Consider the following 16658-nt stretch of genomic DNA (forward strand, 5'->3'; position numbering starts at 1 on the left):
CTGGACCTCATGTACCCCTGGGTTCACCATACCCCTCTAGTTCTGGACATCATGTACCCCTGGGTTCACCATACCCCTCTAGTCCTGGACCTCATGTACCCCTGGGTTCACCATACCCCTCTAGTTCTGGACCACATGTACCCCTGGGTTCACCATACCCCTCTAGTGCTGGACCTCATGTACCCCTGGGTTCACCATACCCCTCTAGTCCTGGACCTCATGTACCCCTGGGTTCATACCCCTCTAGTCCTGGACCTCATGTACCCCTGGGTTCACCATACCCCTCTAGTCCTGGACCTCATGTACCCCTGGGTTCACCATACCCCTCTAGTCCTGGACCTCATGTACCCCTGGGTTCACCATACCCCTCCAGTCCTGGACCTCATGTACCCCTGGGTTCACCATACCCCTCTAGTCCTGGACCTCATGTACCCCTGGGTTCATACCCCTCTAGTCCTGGACCTCATGTACTCCTGGGTTCACCATACCCCTCTAGTCCTGGACCTCATGTACCCCTGGGTTCATACCCCTCTAGTCCTGGACCTCATGTACCCCTGGGTTCATACCCCTCTAGTCCTGGACCACATGTACCCCTGGGTTCATACCCCTCTAGTCCTGGACCTCATGTACCCCTGGGTTCATCATACCCCTCTAGTTCTGGACCTCATGTACCTCTGGGTTCATACCCCTCTAGTCCTGGACCTCATGTACCCCTGGGTTCATCATACCCCTCTAGTTCTGGACCTCATGTACCCCTGGGTTCATACCCCTCTAGTCCTGGACCTCATGTACCCCTGGGTTCATACCCCTCTAGTCCTGGACCACATGTACCCCTAGGTTCACCATACCCCTCTAGTCCTGGACCTCATGTACCCCTGGGTTCATACCCCTCTAGTCCTGGACCTCATGTACCCCTGGGTTCACCATACCCCTCTAGTCCTGGACCTCATGTACCCCTAGGTTCATACCCCTCTAGTCCTGGACCTCATGTACCCCTGGCTTCACCATACCCCTCTAGTCCTGGACCTCATGTACCCCTGGGTTCACCATACCCCTCTAGTGTTGGACCTCATGTACCCCTGGGTTCATACCCCTCTAGTCCTGGACCTCATGTACCCCTGGGTTCATACCCCTCTAGTCCTGGACCTCATGTACCCCTGGGTTCACCATACCCCTCTAGGCCTGGACCACATGTACCCCTGGGTTCACCATACCCCTCTAGTCCTGGACCTCATGTACCCCTGGGTTCATACCCCTCTAGTCCTGGACCTCATGTACCCCTGGGTTCACCATACCCCTCTAGTTCTGGACATCATGTACCCCTGGGTTCACCATACCCCTCTAGTCCTGGACCTCATGTACCCCTGGGTTCACCATACCCCTCTAGTGCTGGACCACATGTACCCCTGGGTTCACCATACCCCTCTAGTGCTGGACCTCATGTACCCCTGGGTTCACCATACCCCTCTAGTCCTGGACCTCATGTACCCCTGGGTTCATACCCCTCTAGTCCTGGACCTCATGTACCCCTGGGTTCACCATACCCCTCTAGTCCTGGACCTCATGTACCCCTGGGTTCATACCCCTCTAGTCCTGGACCTCATGTACCCCTCTAGTCGTCCCAACTATTAAATCAACTGTTAGCCAGATGGACTGACCTTGAGAACATTCCTTGAGAACCTCAAATGTAATTTCAGCAGCTGTCAACTCAGAGGCTTGTTGTTACAACTCTCCTAAACACAATATAACCTTCTGGTTAAAATATAGCTCAGGATCCAGGGTTGGTGAAACCGTGTCATTCTATTAGTCAATATAACCAATAGATCTAAAACACAGTCAAATCCACAATTCATGCTTGAAGGGTAATGTTTCATCAACCAGCATCTGTAATTTTTATTTCAAAATTCAACAATGTTTAATTTTATTTATTTACTGCTATAGAGTAACAAGAACATACACAGCATCCCAACAAAAATACAAATACAAAAAAACTGAAAAAGTTGAATGCATCAGTCCTTCTGGGAGATCGGTAGGTAGAGGAATGAAGAGAGGATTCCTGTGGTGGTGTCTGTTGAAGGTGTCTGTTCTAGGGGTGAACAGGCTGGGAGAAGGGCCCTGTCCAGAAGAAAATCCTGCCACCTCCACCTTAGACCCTTGTCTGAGAGGATCTGACTGGTGTAAGCAATATGGCCAAAACTCTACCTAGCCTATCAGAGGGCAAGGTACTATCATCATACTGCATAAACCTATCAAATCTTCTCTGATCTCTACAAGTGTCTAGAGGTTAGGGGGTTGTTCTGGACAGGGCCATGGAGACCAGGGGGAGACCAGAGGGAGGAGGCCTGTCTAAGTGAGGCTAAACCAGGGGGAGGAGGCCTGTCTAGGTGAGGCTAAACCAGGGGGAGGAGGCCTGTCTAAGTGAGGCTAAACCAGGGGGAGGAGGCCTGTCTAAGTGAGGCTAAACCAGGGGGAGGAGGCCTGTCTAAGTGAGGCTAAACCAGGGGGAGGAGGCCTGTCTAAGTGAGGCTAAACCAGGGGGAGGAGGCCTGTCTAAGTGAGGCTAAACCAGGGGGAGGAGGCCTGTCTAAGTGAGGCTAAACCAGGGGGAGGAGGCCTGTCTAAGTGAGGCTAAACCAGGGGGGAGGAGGCCTGTCTAAGTGAGGCTAAACCAGGGGGAGGAGGCCTGTCTAAGTGAGGCTAAACCAGGGGGGAGGAGGCCTGTCTAAGTGAGGCTAAACCAGGGGGAGGAGGCCTGTCTAAGTGAGGCTAAACCAGGGGGAGGAGGCCTGTCTAAGTGAGGCTAAACCAGGGGGAGGAGGCCTGTCTAAGTGAGGCTAAACCAGGGGGAGGAGGCCTGTCTAAGTGAGGCTAAACCAGGGGGAGGAGGCCTGTCTAGGTGAGGATAAACCAGGGGGGGGAGGCCTGTCTAGGTGAGGATATCGTGGGCCTGCTGTTCCACCAACACAGCCATGTTCTTCACATCCCCACACCAGACGTCCAACCGGTCCTTCATGCCCTTGATCTGAAGAGGGACAGGGAAGAGAGTCAGGGTCAAAGGTTAACAGTCACAAGCTTTTCTATATCTCGAGGATGATTTCTATAGTTCAAAGCCACGTATTTTAACTACAACTAGGATTGGTCTCAATGTCTTGTGTTACACAGGACATTATAGTAAAACAGAACATTCCCTGTTTCTGGTCCAAACCAGGAGTCATGTCCAGCCCCTGAGAACCAGTGTCTCATAGATTGATTATTATTCCTTGGCCCGTGAATATGAATGTGTTAAGGCGTATGTATTTACCTGCTGCAGGTCCAGTACTCGGGGCTGCACCCAGGTCATCTGAACCTTCTGGTCCACCTCATCAATGTTTCCTTTGATCAGACCCACAGACAGAGCCTTCATCACTAGCAGCTCCACCTGCAGGGGACAAGAACCACAATCAGACCCACAGACAGAGCCTTCATCACTAGCAGCTCCACCTGCAGAGGACAAGAACCACAATCAGACCCACAGACAGAGCCTTCATCACTAGCAGCTCCACCTGCAGGGGACAAGAACCACAATCAGACCCAGTCAGGAGGTTCAAACAGTTTACAATCAACTCTCCAGATAAACCCCAGTTGTCAGCAACCCTGGTCTCCAGATAAACCCCAGTTGTCAGCAACCCTGGTCTCCAGATAAACCCCAGTTGTCACCAACCCTGGTCTCCAGATAAACCCCAGTTGTCACCAACCCTGGTCTCCAGATAAACCCCAGTTGTCACCAACCCTGGTCTCCAGATAAACCCCAGTTGTCAGCAACCCTGGTCTCCAGATAAACCCCAGTTGTCAGCAACCCTGGTCTCCAGATAAACCCCAGTTGTCAGCAACCCTGGTCTCCAGATAAACCCCAGTTGTCAGCAACCCTGGTCTCCAGATAAACCCCAGTTGTCAGCAACCCTGGTCTCCAGATAAACCCCAGTTGTCAACAACCCTGGTCTCCAGATAACCCACAGTTGTCAACAACCCTGGTCTCCAGATAAACCCCAGTTGTCACCAACCCTGGTCTCCAGATAAACCCCAGTTGTCAGCAACCCTGGAGGCGGAGCTACAGGATGTGTAGGCCTATAGTTCCAGACAGTAAAGCACCGACTCAACTAAATGTTATTGCGCTGGGAAAATCGCCTGTGGACCCGGTGACCACGGATACAGACCTATGTTTATTAGAAGTCTCCAGATACTAATGATTTGGTATAAGTGACATACGATTGGTGGATTGATGACCAACTGACCTCGTTCACGGGGATCTTGGCACTCTGTCCAATCTCATGGAAGGTCAGCTGTCTGTTGTTGGCGGGACGAGTGAACGTCATCTAGACGGAGGAGAGAAGAAGAGGTAGACACGTTAGGGCTGTTTGAGCGCATCATTTACATTTATCCTCGTCACTAAGCAGGCGCTGTAATCCACAGAGACTGACCAATCAGTGCATTCAACAGTAAGTTTGTAAAAGTCGGTAAAATTAGGTGTTGGAACCCCAAAAAAAAATCCTATTTTTTTCTCTCGTTCTGAACCATTATTTTATATAGGTTTTTACATTTAGCTCGACATTAAATGACTTCACCAATCAGTGTGAACAGAGCAGCTTGCTGTGGAACGGGGCAAACTACTGTTTTCATGCATTGGACAGACAAGTGTAGAGCGCAAGAAACGACTGAAATTTGGGCAGGTGGGGAGAGAGACGGTGGAGGAGGAGGCTTGAAGCGCTGGGCATCTTATGACATTACATTATCTGAATTACACCCAGAGAATTATACCTACAGAGGAGCGGCTTCTATGGAGGAACGTTGACTGTCTTTGAACTTCGGAGAGTTGGTTTAACGTTGGACCAGAGCTAACTAGCTTGTGTGTACAGAGCGGCACCAGAAATACCAATTTAAAAAAATACATTTTACCATTTTGTAGTTAATACATCCAATGTGAAACGTGATAACTATAGTATCATTAATTAGCATTGAAAAATTGAAGACATTCTTCTGAATCATGCCTGTAACCTCAGTAGACTATAGTAGCCTACGCTTCAGAGGGGGGAGGGGCTACAGTAGCCTACACACTCACACACACTGGCAAAGATCATCTGACAGGCAGACACTGGAAGAAGTTTCTGAGTGACAGAGGGAGGGCTTCAGAATAAAGGGGAGGGTCAGGCAGACACTGGAAGAAGTTTCTGAGTGACAGAGGGAGGGCTTTGCATAGTCACTTTGTTGTGTTTTTGTGGGACTAGAAAAAATACCCGAAATTTAAAGGAACGTTATTAACCGGTTCCCATGCTTTCAAAATATCTGTTCTGTTCCGGAACAGTATAGATCACTTTCGTTCTCGGTTCAGATTCTGTTCCTCTAAAAATATGACGTTATTTTTCAGTTTTCGGTTCCAACACTTGGATAAAACAACCACATATCACATTCATTGTGAAAAATAAAACCTTCCGTACTCAACCGTCAGTTCTCCTGCTCTATAAAACACACACAGAGAGAGACAGAGAAGAGAAACCACCTCCATCACACACAGAGACAGAGAAGAGAACCCACCTCCATCACACACAGAGAGAGAGAGAAGAACCCACCTCCATCACACACAGAGACAGAGAGAGAAAAACCCACCTCCATCACACACAGCAGCTGAATCTTCTGCATCAGTTTGGATTCATTGGCTGCCAGGTCAGGCTGCAACACAGACACACGTTGAAATGACTTGTGTTTGTTGGCTAATGACAGGTGATTTCTAATCTTCTGTGAGTATTGTAACATTATTAACTTGCATGATCATTTTTAAAATCATAGCGCCTCAACAAAACCACGTCCATGTGTATAAACAACAACCCATTCTGGAAAGAGACAACGGGAGCTACAATAGTTTTCGCTCTTTATTTCTTGCAGTGATAGTTTCCGTAGATACATTCAACCGACTGTTGTAGGCCGTACTATAGCCAGTTGTGCTGGTTACCTGCGCTCCCCAGGCAGACTTGTAGGCCTGGAACTTCTCCACGTTGCCTCCGTTGAAGGCGTACAATGTGTCTATCAGCCACTGCTTGTCTGTGCTCCTTAGGGACTCCAGTACTGGGTGCATCAGCTAAAAACACAAGCAGAGGCAGGCTGTCAAACAAAGGCTGTCAAAGCCATCTGGTGCTTCGAAGGCAAAACTTGAGCCCAAACTTTTGTGGCTGTAGCTCAGCCAAAACTAGCTTTAAATGGCTGCTTGATGCTTATTATCAGACAGGCTAATATCTCACCAAATGGGAGGAAAGCTCAAAAACACAACTATCATGAGGGTGGTGATGGGTACTTACCAGCTCTCCGAAGTTGTAAACTCCTTCTCCTAAGAGTCCAGCCAGACCCAGTGTGAAAGCCCTCTCCTGCTTCTCTGTCTCTGATGGATATAAAGACATCAGTTATGACAGCTAGTGAGTACTAGCATAAAGACCTCATCAGTTATGACAGCTACTGAGTACTAGCATAAAGACCTCATCAGTTATGACAGCTAGTGAGTACTAGCATTAAGACCTCATCAGTTATGACAGCTACTGAGTACTAGCATAAAGACCTCATCAGTTATGACAGCTAGTGAGTACTAGCATAAAGACCTCATCAGTTATGACAGCTACTGAGTACTAGCATAAAGACCTCATCAGTTATGACAGCTAGTGAGTACTAGCATAAAGACCTCATCAGTTATGACAGCTAGTGAGTACTAGCATAAAGACCTCATCAGTTATGACAGCTACTGAGTACTAGCATAAAGACCTCATCAGTTATGACAGCTAGTGAGTACTAGCACACAAAAAACTAATAATGCCTTCAAACAATTGTAAAAAAAATAATATTGTGATTTAACCAACATTAAATTCTGCTGTATGATTTCAGTGCAACATACTGCCTTTGTACATTGTAAACAGATGTTACCTGGCAGGTCTTTGATGTCGACACAGCCGAGGTAGCGCAGAGCGTCCTTGTAGTAAGAGGCATGGTTCCCCACGATGCGGTAGTATTTGCTGGACAGGTCGTAGAATCTCCCGTGGACTGACGTCACACCCGGCAAGTTATTCAGCGTCTCCTCCACCTCCTCAATTAATATCTGCAGGACGGAAGGCAGGGTTTGCATACATATACACTGGATTGAAATGTACATCTGGCTACAGTAACCTACTGTATGCTTTTGATTACTGCCGTCTTGGGACAGGTCTCCATTGAGATGTTTGTTTTCCAGGTTTTTACCTAGAAGTTACTGTACGCCCAGACAGTGTGTTACCTTTGTGGCTGGAAGGTCATTTATCTCCAGTTTTAGGGCTCCAATAGACGTCTTGCACAGAATGACCGACTCATCGTTGCTCTTCACCTTCTCCTTAGTCTTCTCAAGGAAAGTGATAGCATCTTTAGGATCTGAAAAAGGAGAGCTTGGTTGAGCTGGTTGGATTCCCATGAGTGGATACATGCTGTATCTGAGTGGATTCAAGATCAATTACTTAGCATCAGCTAAGAAGAAGGTGATAGGACTACAGACTGCATGTCACGACTGTGTTCTTACCTGTCTTTTGTCTGGCAACATACAGGATGATCTCCACCAGAGACAGGGGGTTGATTCTAGAAAAGACAGAGAGATGGAGAAAGAAAGGAAACAACTGAACGCCCAGAGATTAGACTCTCTGTGTTGTAATTCTAGCTACTATTCCAATTGTCAGAGAAGCAGTTATTACTGTAGGTTGGTGTTGGTCCTACCTGTGGTCAAAGTCACTGAGGAAGTTATCGTACAGCTGTATGAGGCCATCTCCTGTGGCAAAGCAAGGGTCTTTTACAAAGTCTGTGAGCTTTAGGGTCAACTGATGCCACAACCTGTCAATGGAAAGACGAGGTATGGTTAGGTACTAGCATTACATGATAAATAAGATACAATCCTGCACTGAATTGGGTTAGTGGCAAGCTGGTCAGATGTATTTAACCTTTATTTAACTAGGCAAGTCAGTTAAGAACAAATTCTTATTTTCAATGACGGCCAAGGAACAGTGGGTTAACTGCCTTGTTCAGGGGCAGAACGACAGATTTTTACCTTGTCAGTTTGGGGATTCGATCTTGCAACCTTTCGTTTACTAGTCCAACGCTCTAACAATTAGTCTACCTGTCGATAGACGAAGGTAAAACGGAGACTATGAATACCTATGGCCTTGCAAGATTGCAAAATCAAAAGTCCATAAACGCAAAAAAAACTAACGTTAACTAAGTAACTAACTAACATTGGCTAATTAGCTAGCCTCCCTGTCTACTGAAGCATTTTAGCAACCGTTAACCGCATAGTATCAGGGAAGATTGTGGACATGACGACTATCATAACAATACATTTCGGGAACGTTAGTCACATGTTACGAATAAAACATATTTCATATGTTCCACTCTACAGAATTCACAGTTGGTGGATTGTTTGTGTGTCATTCATTGATGGTTGGTGTTTAACTAGCTACTGTAGCATTAGCAAGCTAACTCCATGACTCAGCGCATGAATGCCATTCAAAAGCTAACTAACGTAGACAGACGCTATCCTTACTTTTTGTTGTAAAACTCCTCTAGTGTGTGCCATTCCGATGCCATCTCCGGAGTTGAGCTCATGCTCTGTTGCGTTTTGAGGTACCCGGTAACATCTTTCATTGTCGCGGTAGGTTTGATTTAGATACCGAATGAGAAACGTGTTGACAACTTTTATCTATAATTTCTGTACCTAGCTAGCTAACTGTACAGCTAGCACCACAAGCAACGATTAGACGCAAAGAATCATGGGAGCTGAGTTGACACAGGAATGTCTACCGTAATGTTTCTAACAAATACGCGTTTACGTGTTTTACGTGTTTTTATTACCCCATATATTTTTTAGATGTAATCACGATAAGTGGTTTGATTACTCGATATTAGTGAACCAAACTGATATTTACAATGTATAAAATAATGGCAGTGAGCCCTTATATTTAAATTGTTTATTCTAAACTGTAATATAACTGTACATATTTTACGGTATAATCAGAAGTCGTCACGAGTTCAAAGGTAATCAGAGCAACAACAGACTACTGCAGCGGCTCACATTTGTTTTGAGCGAATGTTGTGATTTATGAAACGTAGCTAAAGCTAAGGAGAGTTGTGCTATTGAAATGGTTCTTCTTGTGTTAAAACATGCGCTTAAACTGCCTTCTTCCAAAATGAAGACGCGGCTCTAGAAAAGCTACAAATATACTGTTTATTTCTAGCAGCTAGTTATGACTTATTTAATGTCCTCCCCACTGGTCCACAAGTGCAGGTTATGTCTGTATCACACTATTACATCGAGTCCAGCTAGATTCAGCCAACTGAAACGTAAGTAAGAGCGTAAATATCTAATTGAAAGGAATTGTGATTTGAAAGCTTCTTTTGAGATTGATGTGAACATTGCATAGACCTACAGGTAATATGATGGATGAGGATAGTAGCTAGTTACTCAGTAACTTCACCACATGCATTACCTTCTCAGATCAACAGCAAAGAACATTATTCCTTGCTCCAAGGCAAAGGGATGTCCACGTTCTACGTCCAAGCCAAGACAGGACAGTCTGGTGGCCTGGGTTTCGAGGACTGTTCTGTAGAGGAGGAGTGGAGGGCTCCAAGCAGCAGACGCTAGAGGACCTCACTAAGAACATCAGAGGCAGACAGTATAAGAGGATCATAGTGATGGCCGGGGCTGGGATCAGCACACCTAGTGGTATCCCAGACTTCAGGTGACCACCGATATATTTTAAATGCTTGAGGTGCACTTGACCGGTGGGCAGGGTGCATTTTTGCACTTTTGGGATGATTCCATTGGTTGCATTGTAGTGGACGAAGAAGGTAAATCAAATGCAACCTCAAGTATTTGGAAAGTGTTTGAGATTTTCAGTCAAATGAAAATCCATGTCAGGAAAACAATGAATGCACAGACTTTGTAGGAAACCTTTTTCTCCCTAATTTCCTTGGACAGGTCGCCTGGCAGTGGTCTCTATGACAACCTCCAGCAGTATAATCTTCCTTACGCAGAAGCCATCTTTGAGATCAACTTCTTCCATCACAACCCCAACCCTTTCTTTGCCCTGGCCAAAGAGCTGTACCCAGGCAACTACCAACCCAACCTCACACACTATTTCGTACGGCTCCTTCATGACAAGGGCCAGCTCCTCAGAATGTACACGCAGAATATCGACGGCCTGGAGAGACGTAAGTTGATCCACTAGTATGACCATATTGAAAAACAGTTCAGATAATACACACAGGAGCCTGTCATCTCTCTCTCTCTCTCTCACACTCGCTGTGTTTCACTGTGTTTGTGACTCTAGTGGCAGGAATACCCTCTGAGAAACTGGTGGAGGCACACGGCTCGTTTGCTACTGCTACCTGTACTGTGTGTCTCAGAGACTACAAGGGGGAGGAGCTACGTGTGAGTCGGTTTACTATCACACCATTCTCAGAGCATTTCCCCATTATAACTTATTCATATTATTGAGAACTTCAATCCATCTAGCTCTGATACTGTCATTTGTGAAAGTTTCTTAAAAGTTTGAAAGATAATAGTTTGATGCAGTGGCTTGTTGTTAAAATATATCTAGTTTTGATTTCCTGTATTCCTCCTGTGTGTTTGTCTGCTTCTCCGTCCCTGGTTTAGCCTGATATTATGAATGGGACAGTCCCTAAGTGTCCCTCTTGTAAGGGCGTGGTGAAGCCGGACATTGTCTTCTTTGGGGAGGAGCTACCTCCTCACTACTTCAGCTACCTGAAGGACTTTCCACTGGCAGACCTCCTCATTATCATGGGTACCTCTCTGGAGGTGAGGAACACTGCTATTCATGTGTTTTTAAGATGTTATACACATGTTAATCGGCTGTTAGTAAGCTGTTATTCACGGTTATTAACATGTTATAAACCAGTTATTAACACTCTATTCTCCTGTTATTCACCTGTCAATCAGGCAGGACAGGGTTTCACTCAGTAGTCCAGGGGTCCTATAAAAGATATCTCCGGTATATATATCATTTATTTATTTACTGGAGACTTATAAAAGCATGTTGTTCCATGTGGTGGTACACTAGGTGGAGCCCTTTGCCAGTCTGGCTGGAGCTGTGAGGGACTCTGTCCCTCGCCTGCTTATCAACAGAGACCTGGTGGGGCCCTTCGCTTGGGGGACCCCGCGACACAATGATGTGGCCCAGCTAGGGGATGTGGTCGGTGGGGTGCAGATGCTGGCTGATGCCCTGGGCTGGAACCACCAGCTGGAGGCTCTCATGGCTGCCAATGCTAAGAAGGTTGGTTATGGGAAATCATAGGATTTACACAAGTGTCACGTACACATTTAACACACACACACCTAAACCCTGGGTTCTTTGCATTCACTGATTTTCAGAGCATTCAGAGACTTAATATATATCAGGGATTCTTCAAAGTCTGGACAATCCTTGTCCGGCAGGAAAAATGTATTTGTATAAAAATAAAAATAAATAGTTGCGTTATTTGACTTTAAATAATATTTCTCTCAAAACTGTGATTACTAAAAAATGTGTCTGGAGATTTGGTCGACTCAGTCCGATTTGTCTGAAATCCTAAATGAATCAGGAATGAGCAGGGACAGCTCTACCAAAAGCTCTACCATAAGGACCCCTTATTCATGTCCTCATTACATGGAGTGCAACAAGGCCAGTCATGGTCTGGAAAGTTCTCAAATGGTGATAGAATTAAACACAAACAATATTTAAATCACTATGGCCACAACCATAAACTGTCAACTCCATCTCCCTGATAGGATGTGAATTTTGGTTCAATTTTTTTTTTATTTGAATGAGGTTTTAGAGTCATGAAGCACCTGAGGAAAAACTAAATTGCTACTTTGTATACCACTTGAATGAATAAACATGAAAAAAAAATGTAAACTCCATAAAACAAACTCCAGATTTTCATGTGACATCAATTCTGTCTGAAAAATCTGATAGATTGATGCTTTTATTGGCAATTTTTTAAATTAATAATTTTCTATATTTTACAAAATGTTTGTGTTGAACTTCTATTTTTAGAGGCAAAACTGTGTCTGTTTTGAGTATTTGTTGTCGACTACATCGGTGACTTGGCAACTCCGTCACAGATGGCTAACCCCCTTAAGATACGCAACTCCGTCACAGATGGCTAACCCCTTAAGATACGTAACTCCGTCACAGATGGCTAACCCCTTAAGAGACGTAACTCCGTCACAGATGGCTAACCCCCTTAAGATACGCAACTCCGTCACAGATGGCTAACCCCCTTAAGATACGCAACTCCGTCACAGATGGCTAACCCCTTAAGATACGCAACTCCGTCACAGATGGCTAACCCCCTTAAGATACGTAACTCCGTCACAGATGGCTAACCCCCTTAAGATACGCAACTCCGTCACAGATGGCTAACCCCCTTAAGATACGCAACTCCGTCACAGATGGCTAACCCCTTAAGATACGTAACTCCGTCACAGATGGCTAACCCCTTAAGATACGCAACTCCGTCACAGATGGCTAACCCCTTAAGATACGTAACTCCGTCACAGATGGCTAACCCCTTAAGATACGCAACTCCGTCACAGATGGCTAACCCCCTTAAGATACGCAACTCCGTCACAGATGGCTAACCCCCTAAAGATACGTAACTCCGTCACAGATGGCTAACCCCTTAAGATACGTAACTCCGTCACAGATGGCTAACCCCTTAAGATACGCAACTCCGTCACAGATGGCTAACCCCCTTAAGATACGCAACTCCGTCACAGATGGCTAACCCCTTAAGATACGCAACTCCGTCACAGATGGCTAACCCCTTAAGATACGCAACTCCGTCACAGATGGCTAACCCCTTAAGATACGCAACTCCGTCACAGATGGCTAACCCCTTAAGATACGTAACTCCGTCACAGATGGCTAACCCCTTAAGATACGTAACTCCGTCACAGATGGCTAACCCCTAAAGATACGTAACTCTGTCACAGATGGCTAACCCCCTTAAGATACGTCGTTCTGCAACATATACTTCAACTATTGAAGTACTTACTGTGCAACACCTAAGAGATAATGTTTGTTTTATACATTTTATTTTAGGTTCTGAATATAGAAAAACATACCAAAATACTAATGAAATTAGCCTGGAGTATTATATAGCGCTATAAAATAAAACTAAAGGAAGTTGGTCTCTTACATTAAATTCAAATCTACAATCTATTGAAAATAATGAACGACGTGGAAGGTGTGTTCACGGAGTGGAACTGACCTTTCACAGAGTTACATTATTTTCCAAAGACTGTATAGAATCTCGAGTTGATTATCCCTTTTATACCAAAGCTATAAATGTAACATATTTTCCGCTAGGAATGTGTTAATTTTCCGGTAGAAATATGTTCAACATCCACTGAAGTAGCTAGCGAGTTGACTAGACAGCTTCAGGAGTTGCCATGGTAACCAAACAGACTTGCTAGTTTAGCTAACCAAACCATCAGTACTAGCTTGCCATTATGAAAATCGAATTCAACAATGGCAAAAATGTTTTCAATTGGACGTTTGCTTTCAAAAGCAGCTCAAACATAGAACATGTAAGAATGAACTATAGCCAATTTATTCTATCATGCAAATATACCGTGCGTTATAGGGAAATAATGCACACTCTCTAGAATGCCCTTCAAGCCAATCAGAAACAAGTATTCAACAATGCCCATGGTATAATTAAGCAATAAGGGTGTGGTATATGGCCAATATACCACGGCTAAGGGCCGGTCTTAGGCAGGAGACAACGCGGTGCCAGCCAATCAGCATTCAGATTGGCTGAATTCGGATTGGCTGAAAGCCATGGTATATCAGACCATATACCACGGATATGACAAAAAAAGTTTATAATAGCAATAAGGCTCCTCTGGGGTTTGTGATATATGGCCAATGTACCACGGCTAAGTGCTGTGTCCAGGCACTCCGCGATGTGTCGTAAAAATGTAATGTATTTTAAGGTGTCTGACGGTCTTGACTATTAATTTGTAATATTAAGAAAAATATTTGTGAAAAAAGTTTATTTCCCCATCTTTCAAGAATCCCTGATGTATTATAATGTACGCCATTGAGCAGACATTTTCATCCAAAGTGACTAAGTCATGCGTGCATCCATTTTACATACGTGTGGTCCTGGGAATCGAGCAGCACTACCCTGGAGTTGCACTGAGCTACAAAGGACCACTTCAAAATATAAATTCAACCTCCACTATGTGGATCTTCTGCTTCATTTTCTAATCCGCAGGCCACGGAGAAGGAGGAATGAGACGGTCAGTGTCTTTAAGATACCTTTCAGAATGCCTCACCGCTGCAGTCCACCTCAGTCCCCCTGCCTCATAGCTCAGGAGTACAGCAGAGTGTCTACTCAGCAGAGAATCTATAATTTAAATGAACTCTCATCAACAGACTTTGATCCACACACCGTACAATCAGCACAACACAGAGGCAGCAATGGTTTCCTGTCTGGCTTTTGGAGGAAGATATTTAGTACAAATTGGGAATGTATTGGGTTGGTTTAATAGATTATATTTATTAGTCTTCTGTGAAATGTGTAAATATCTTGAGATATTATTTTATGCTTTTTATTCTGTCTCATGTACAGTTTTTGCAGTAAATAATTAGCATAAAGACCTGTACAGAGCTGGTTTTGTTGTCAATGTCATCGACCAGACCTGCAGACCATGATGCTGCTAATAATCTTGGCACTTCGAAACAAAATCAGCTACTCTGTTTTGTCAGTCACAAGACATTATGCTGCTAATAAAGCTGAGCAACAATTGGAACTCTTAGTGTGTCTGTGTGTGTGTGTGTGTGTGTGTGTGTGTGTGTGTGTGTGTGTGTGTGTGTGTGTCCATGTGACCACCAGATGGAGCTAAAGTACAGTATTGTGAACTCCGTTCAGCCCTCTTGAACTCAAATAGGTCATTGATTCATTAAATGGAATTCAATCAATGCAGTTATACTTTGTTTAAGGTCAAATCCATTGACCTGTGAACTTCCTAATGGCTGCTGAAAGCCACAGGATGAGGACAATGGTAGATCTTCCAGGGCTATGGCTAACCCCCCTCCTCTCCTCCCAACGTGCGTACACACACACACTAGATGATGGTCATACTATAGGACCCTTTGAAATGCCCTTCCACGGCTTCTACCCTGCTACACAGCCTTGACTACCTGTCACCCCCCCATCCTAATGTTAAATAACACCATTAATAATTGAACTTGTTTCTATACTGTCCTGACAGGTTTGCATCGAAGAGATGCACATTGGGTACGGAACATAATATAGCAGACGTCAGATTCTCTCAATAGTAGTAGGTGATTGGAGCGAGGCAATGAGATACTTATTAACTAGCTGATAAATACCTCTAGATCGGTTAGTCGCACCACAGTGGATTCATTTCACTGACAGAAGTTGACATTTGGTCAGTCTTGATACAAAATATCGAACAGAAATGCAATGGTTCATTGGGTCAGTCTAAAACTTTGTACATACACTGCTGCCATCTAGTGGCCAAAATCTAAATTGCACCTGGGCTGGAATAATACATTATGGCCTTTCTCTTGCATTTCAAAGATGATGATAAAAAATAATACTTTTTTTTCTTTGTATTATCAGATTTATATTCTCCTACATTCCTTTCACATTTCCACAAACTTCAAAGTGTTTCCTTTCAAATGGTACCAAGAATATGTATATCCTTGCTTCAGGGCCTGAGCTACAGGAAGTTAGATTTGGGTATGTCATTTTAGAAGAAAATTTAAAAAAGTGAGCGGATCCTTATTAATATGAATACTTATTATGTTCTAATCATACTGATTTTTAGCTTGGTCTGAATCTGTTTGACTGGCCTCTCTCTTCCTCTACTCTTCCTCTATCCCCCGCCACAGCCATTAGAATGAGTTTAATCTGTTGTAGTCCACAGCCATTAGAATGAGTTTAATCTGTTGTAGCACACAGCCATTAGAATGAGTTTAATCTGTTGTAGTCCACAGCCATTAGAATGAGTTTAATCTGTTGTAGTCCACAGCCATTAGAATGAGTTTAATCTGTTGTAGTCCACAGCCATTAGAATGAGTTTAATCTGTTGTACTCCACAGCCATTAGAATGAGTTTAATCTGTTGTAGCACACAGCCATTAGAATGAGTTTAATCTGTTGTACTCCACAGCCATTAGAATGAGTTTAATCTCTGTTGTACTCCACAGCCATTAGATTGAGTTTAATCTATGTTGTAGCCCACAGCCATTACGTTATTGGCTGCTAACAGTATTGATTGTCACACATAATGAAGGTACTGATGTTGCCCTGCTCACTGAAACCCACGCCAACAGAAGACCTCAACATGTTCTAATCAATAGAGATTGTGTGTCCATTTTGTGAGTTCTAATTGTATTTCTGCGTTGGTAGGCCCACCACCATCTCCTATAGGGGAAATGACACAGAGGCTGACAGGGACACGGAGCTGAAAGTAGAAACAGAATCACTAGATGTGTAATAACTGACCCAGTGAAGGAGGATCATCCTGACGTAAACTACTACCAATACAATAATGTAATAACTGACCCAGTAAACTACTACCAATACAAT

The 16658-nt window shown here is 44.4% G+C and overlaps 2 protein-coding genes across 4 annotated transcripts; one reads left to right on the forward strand and one right to left on the reverse strand.

Moving 5' to 3' along the window:
- Nucleotides 1–1855: 1855 nt before the first annotated feature.
- On the reverse strand, nt 1856–8801 carry LOC129849187 (26S proteasome non-ATPase regulatory subunit 13-like). 3 transcript variants are annotated; one of them, XM_055916143.1, is made up of 12 exons: nt 8573–8801; nt 7753–7866; nt 7562–7617; nt 7286–7416; nt 6940–7111; nt 6327–6406; nt 5984–6109; nt 5641–5703; nt 4272–4352; nt 3302–3418; nt 2931–3022; nt 1856–2862 (listed from the first exon to the last, which is right to left on the reverse strand). In XM_055916143.1, the coding sequence occupies exons 1-12, from the start codon at nt 8671–8673 to the stop codon at nt 2859–2861; spliced, it is 1137 nt and encodes a 378-aa protein (XP_055772118.1). In that variant the 5' UTR covers nt 8674–8801; the 3' UTR covers nt 1856–2858. The 3 variants fall into 3 exon arrangements, with proteins under 3 accessions (XP_055772118.1, XP_055772117.1, XP_055772119.1); XM_055916142.1 differs by having other exon boundaries at nt 1856–3022; XM_055916144.1 differs by lacking the exons at nt 1856–2862; nt 2931–3022; nt 3302–3418 and adding an exon at nt 3453–3542.
- A 209-nt stretch (nt 8802–9010) lies between these two features.
- LOC129849189 (NAD-dependent protein deacetylase sirtuin-3-like) lies at nt 9011–14851 on the forward strand. Its single transcript, XM_055916145.1, has 7 exons — nt 9011–9369; nt 9524–9767; nt 10007–10239; nt 10359–10459; nt 10685–10846; nt 11109–11321; nt 14314–14851. The coding sequence occupies exons 1-7, from the start codon at nt 9273–9275 to the stop codon at nt 14332–14334; spliced, it is 1071 nt and encodes a 356-aa protein (XP_055772120.1). The 5' UTR covers nt 9011–9272; the 3' UTR covers nt 14335–14851.
- Nucleotides 14852–16658: the final 1807 nt, after the last annotated feature.

Source organism: Salvelinus fontinalis, unplaced genomic scaffold (assembly GCF_029448725.1).
Source record: "Salvelinus fontinalis isolate EN_2023a unplaced genomic scaffold, ASM2944872v1 scaffold_1378, whole genome shotgun sequence".
Taxonomy (NCBI): Eukaryota; Metazoa; Chordata; class Actinopteri; order Salmoniformes; family Salmonidae; genus Salvelinus; species Salvelinus fontinalis.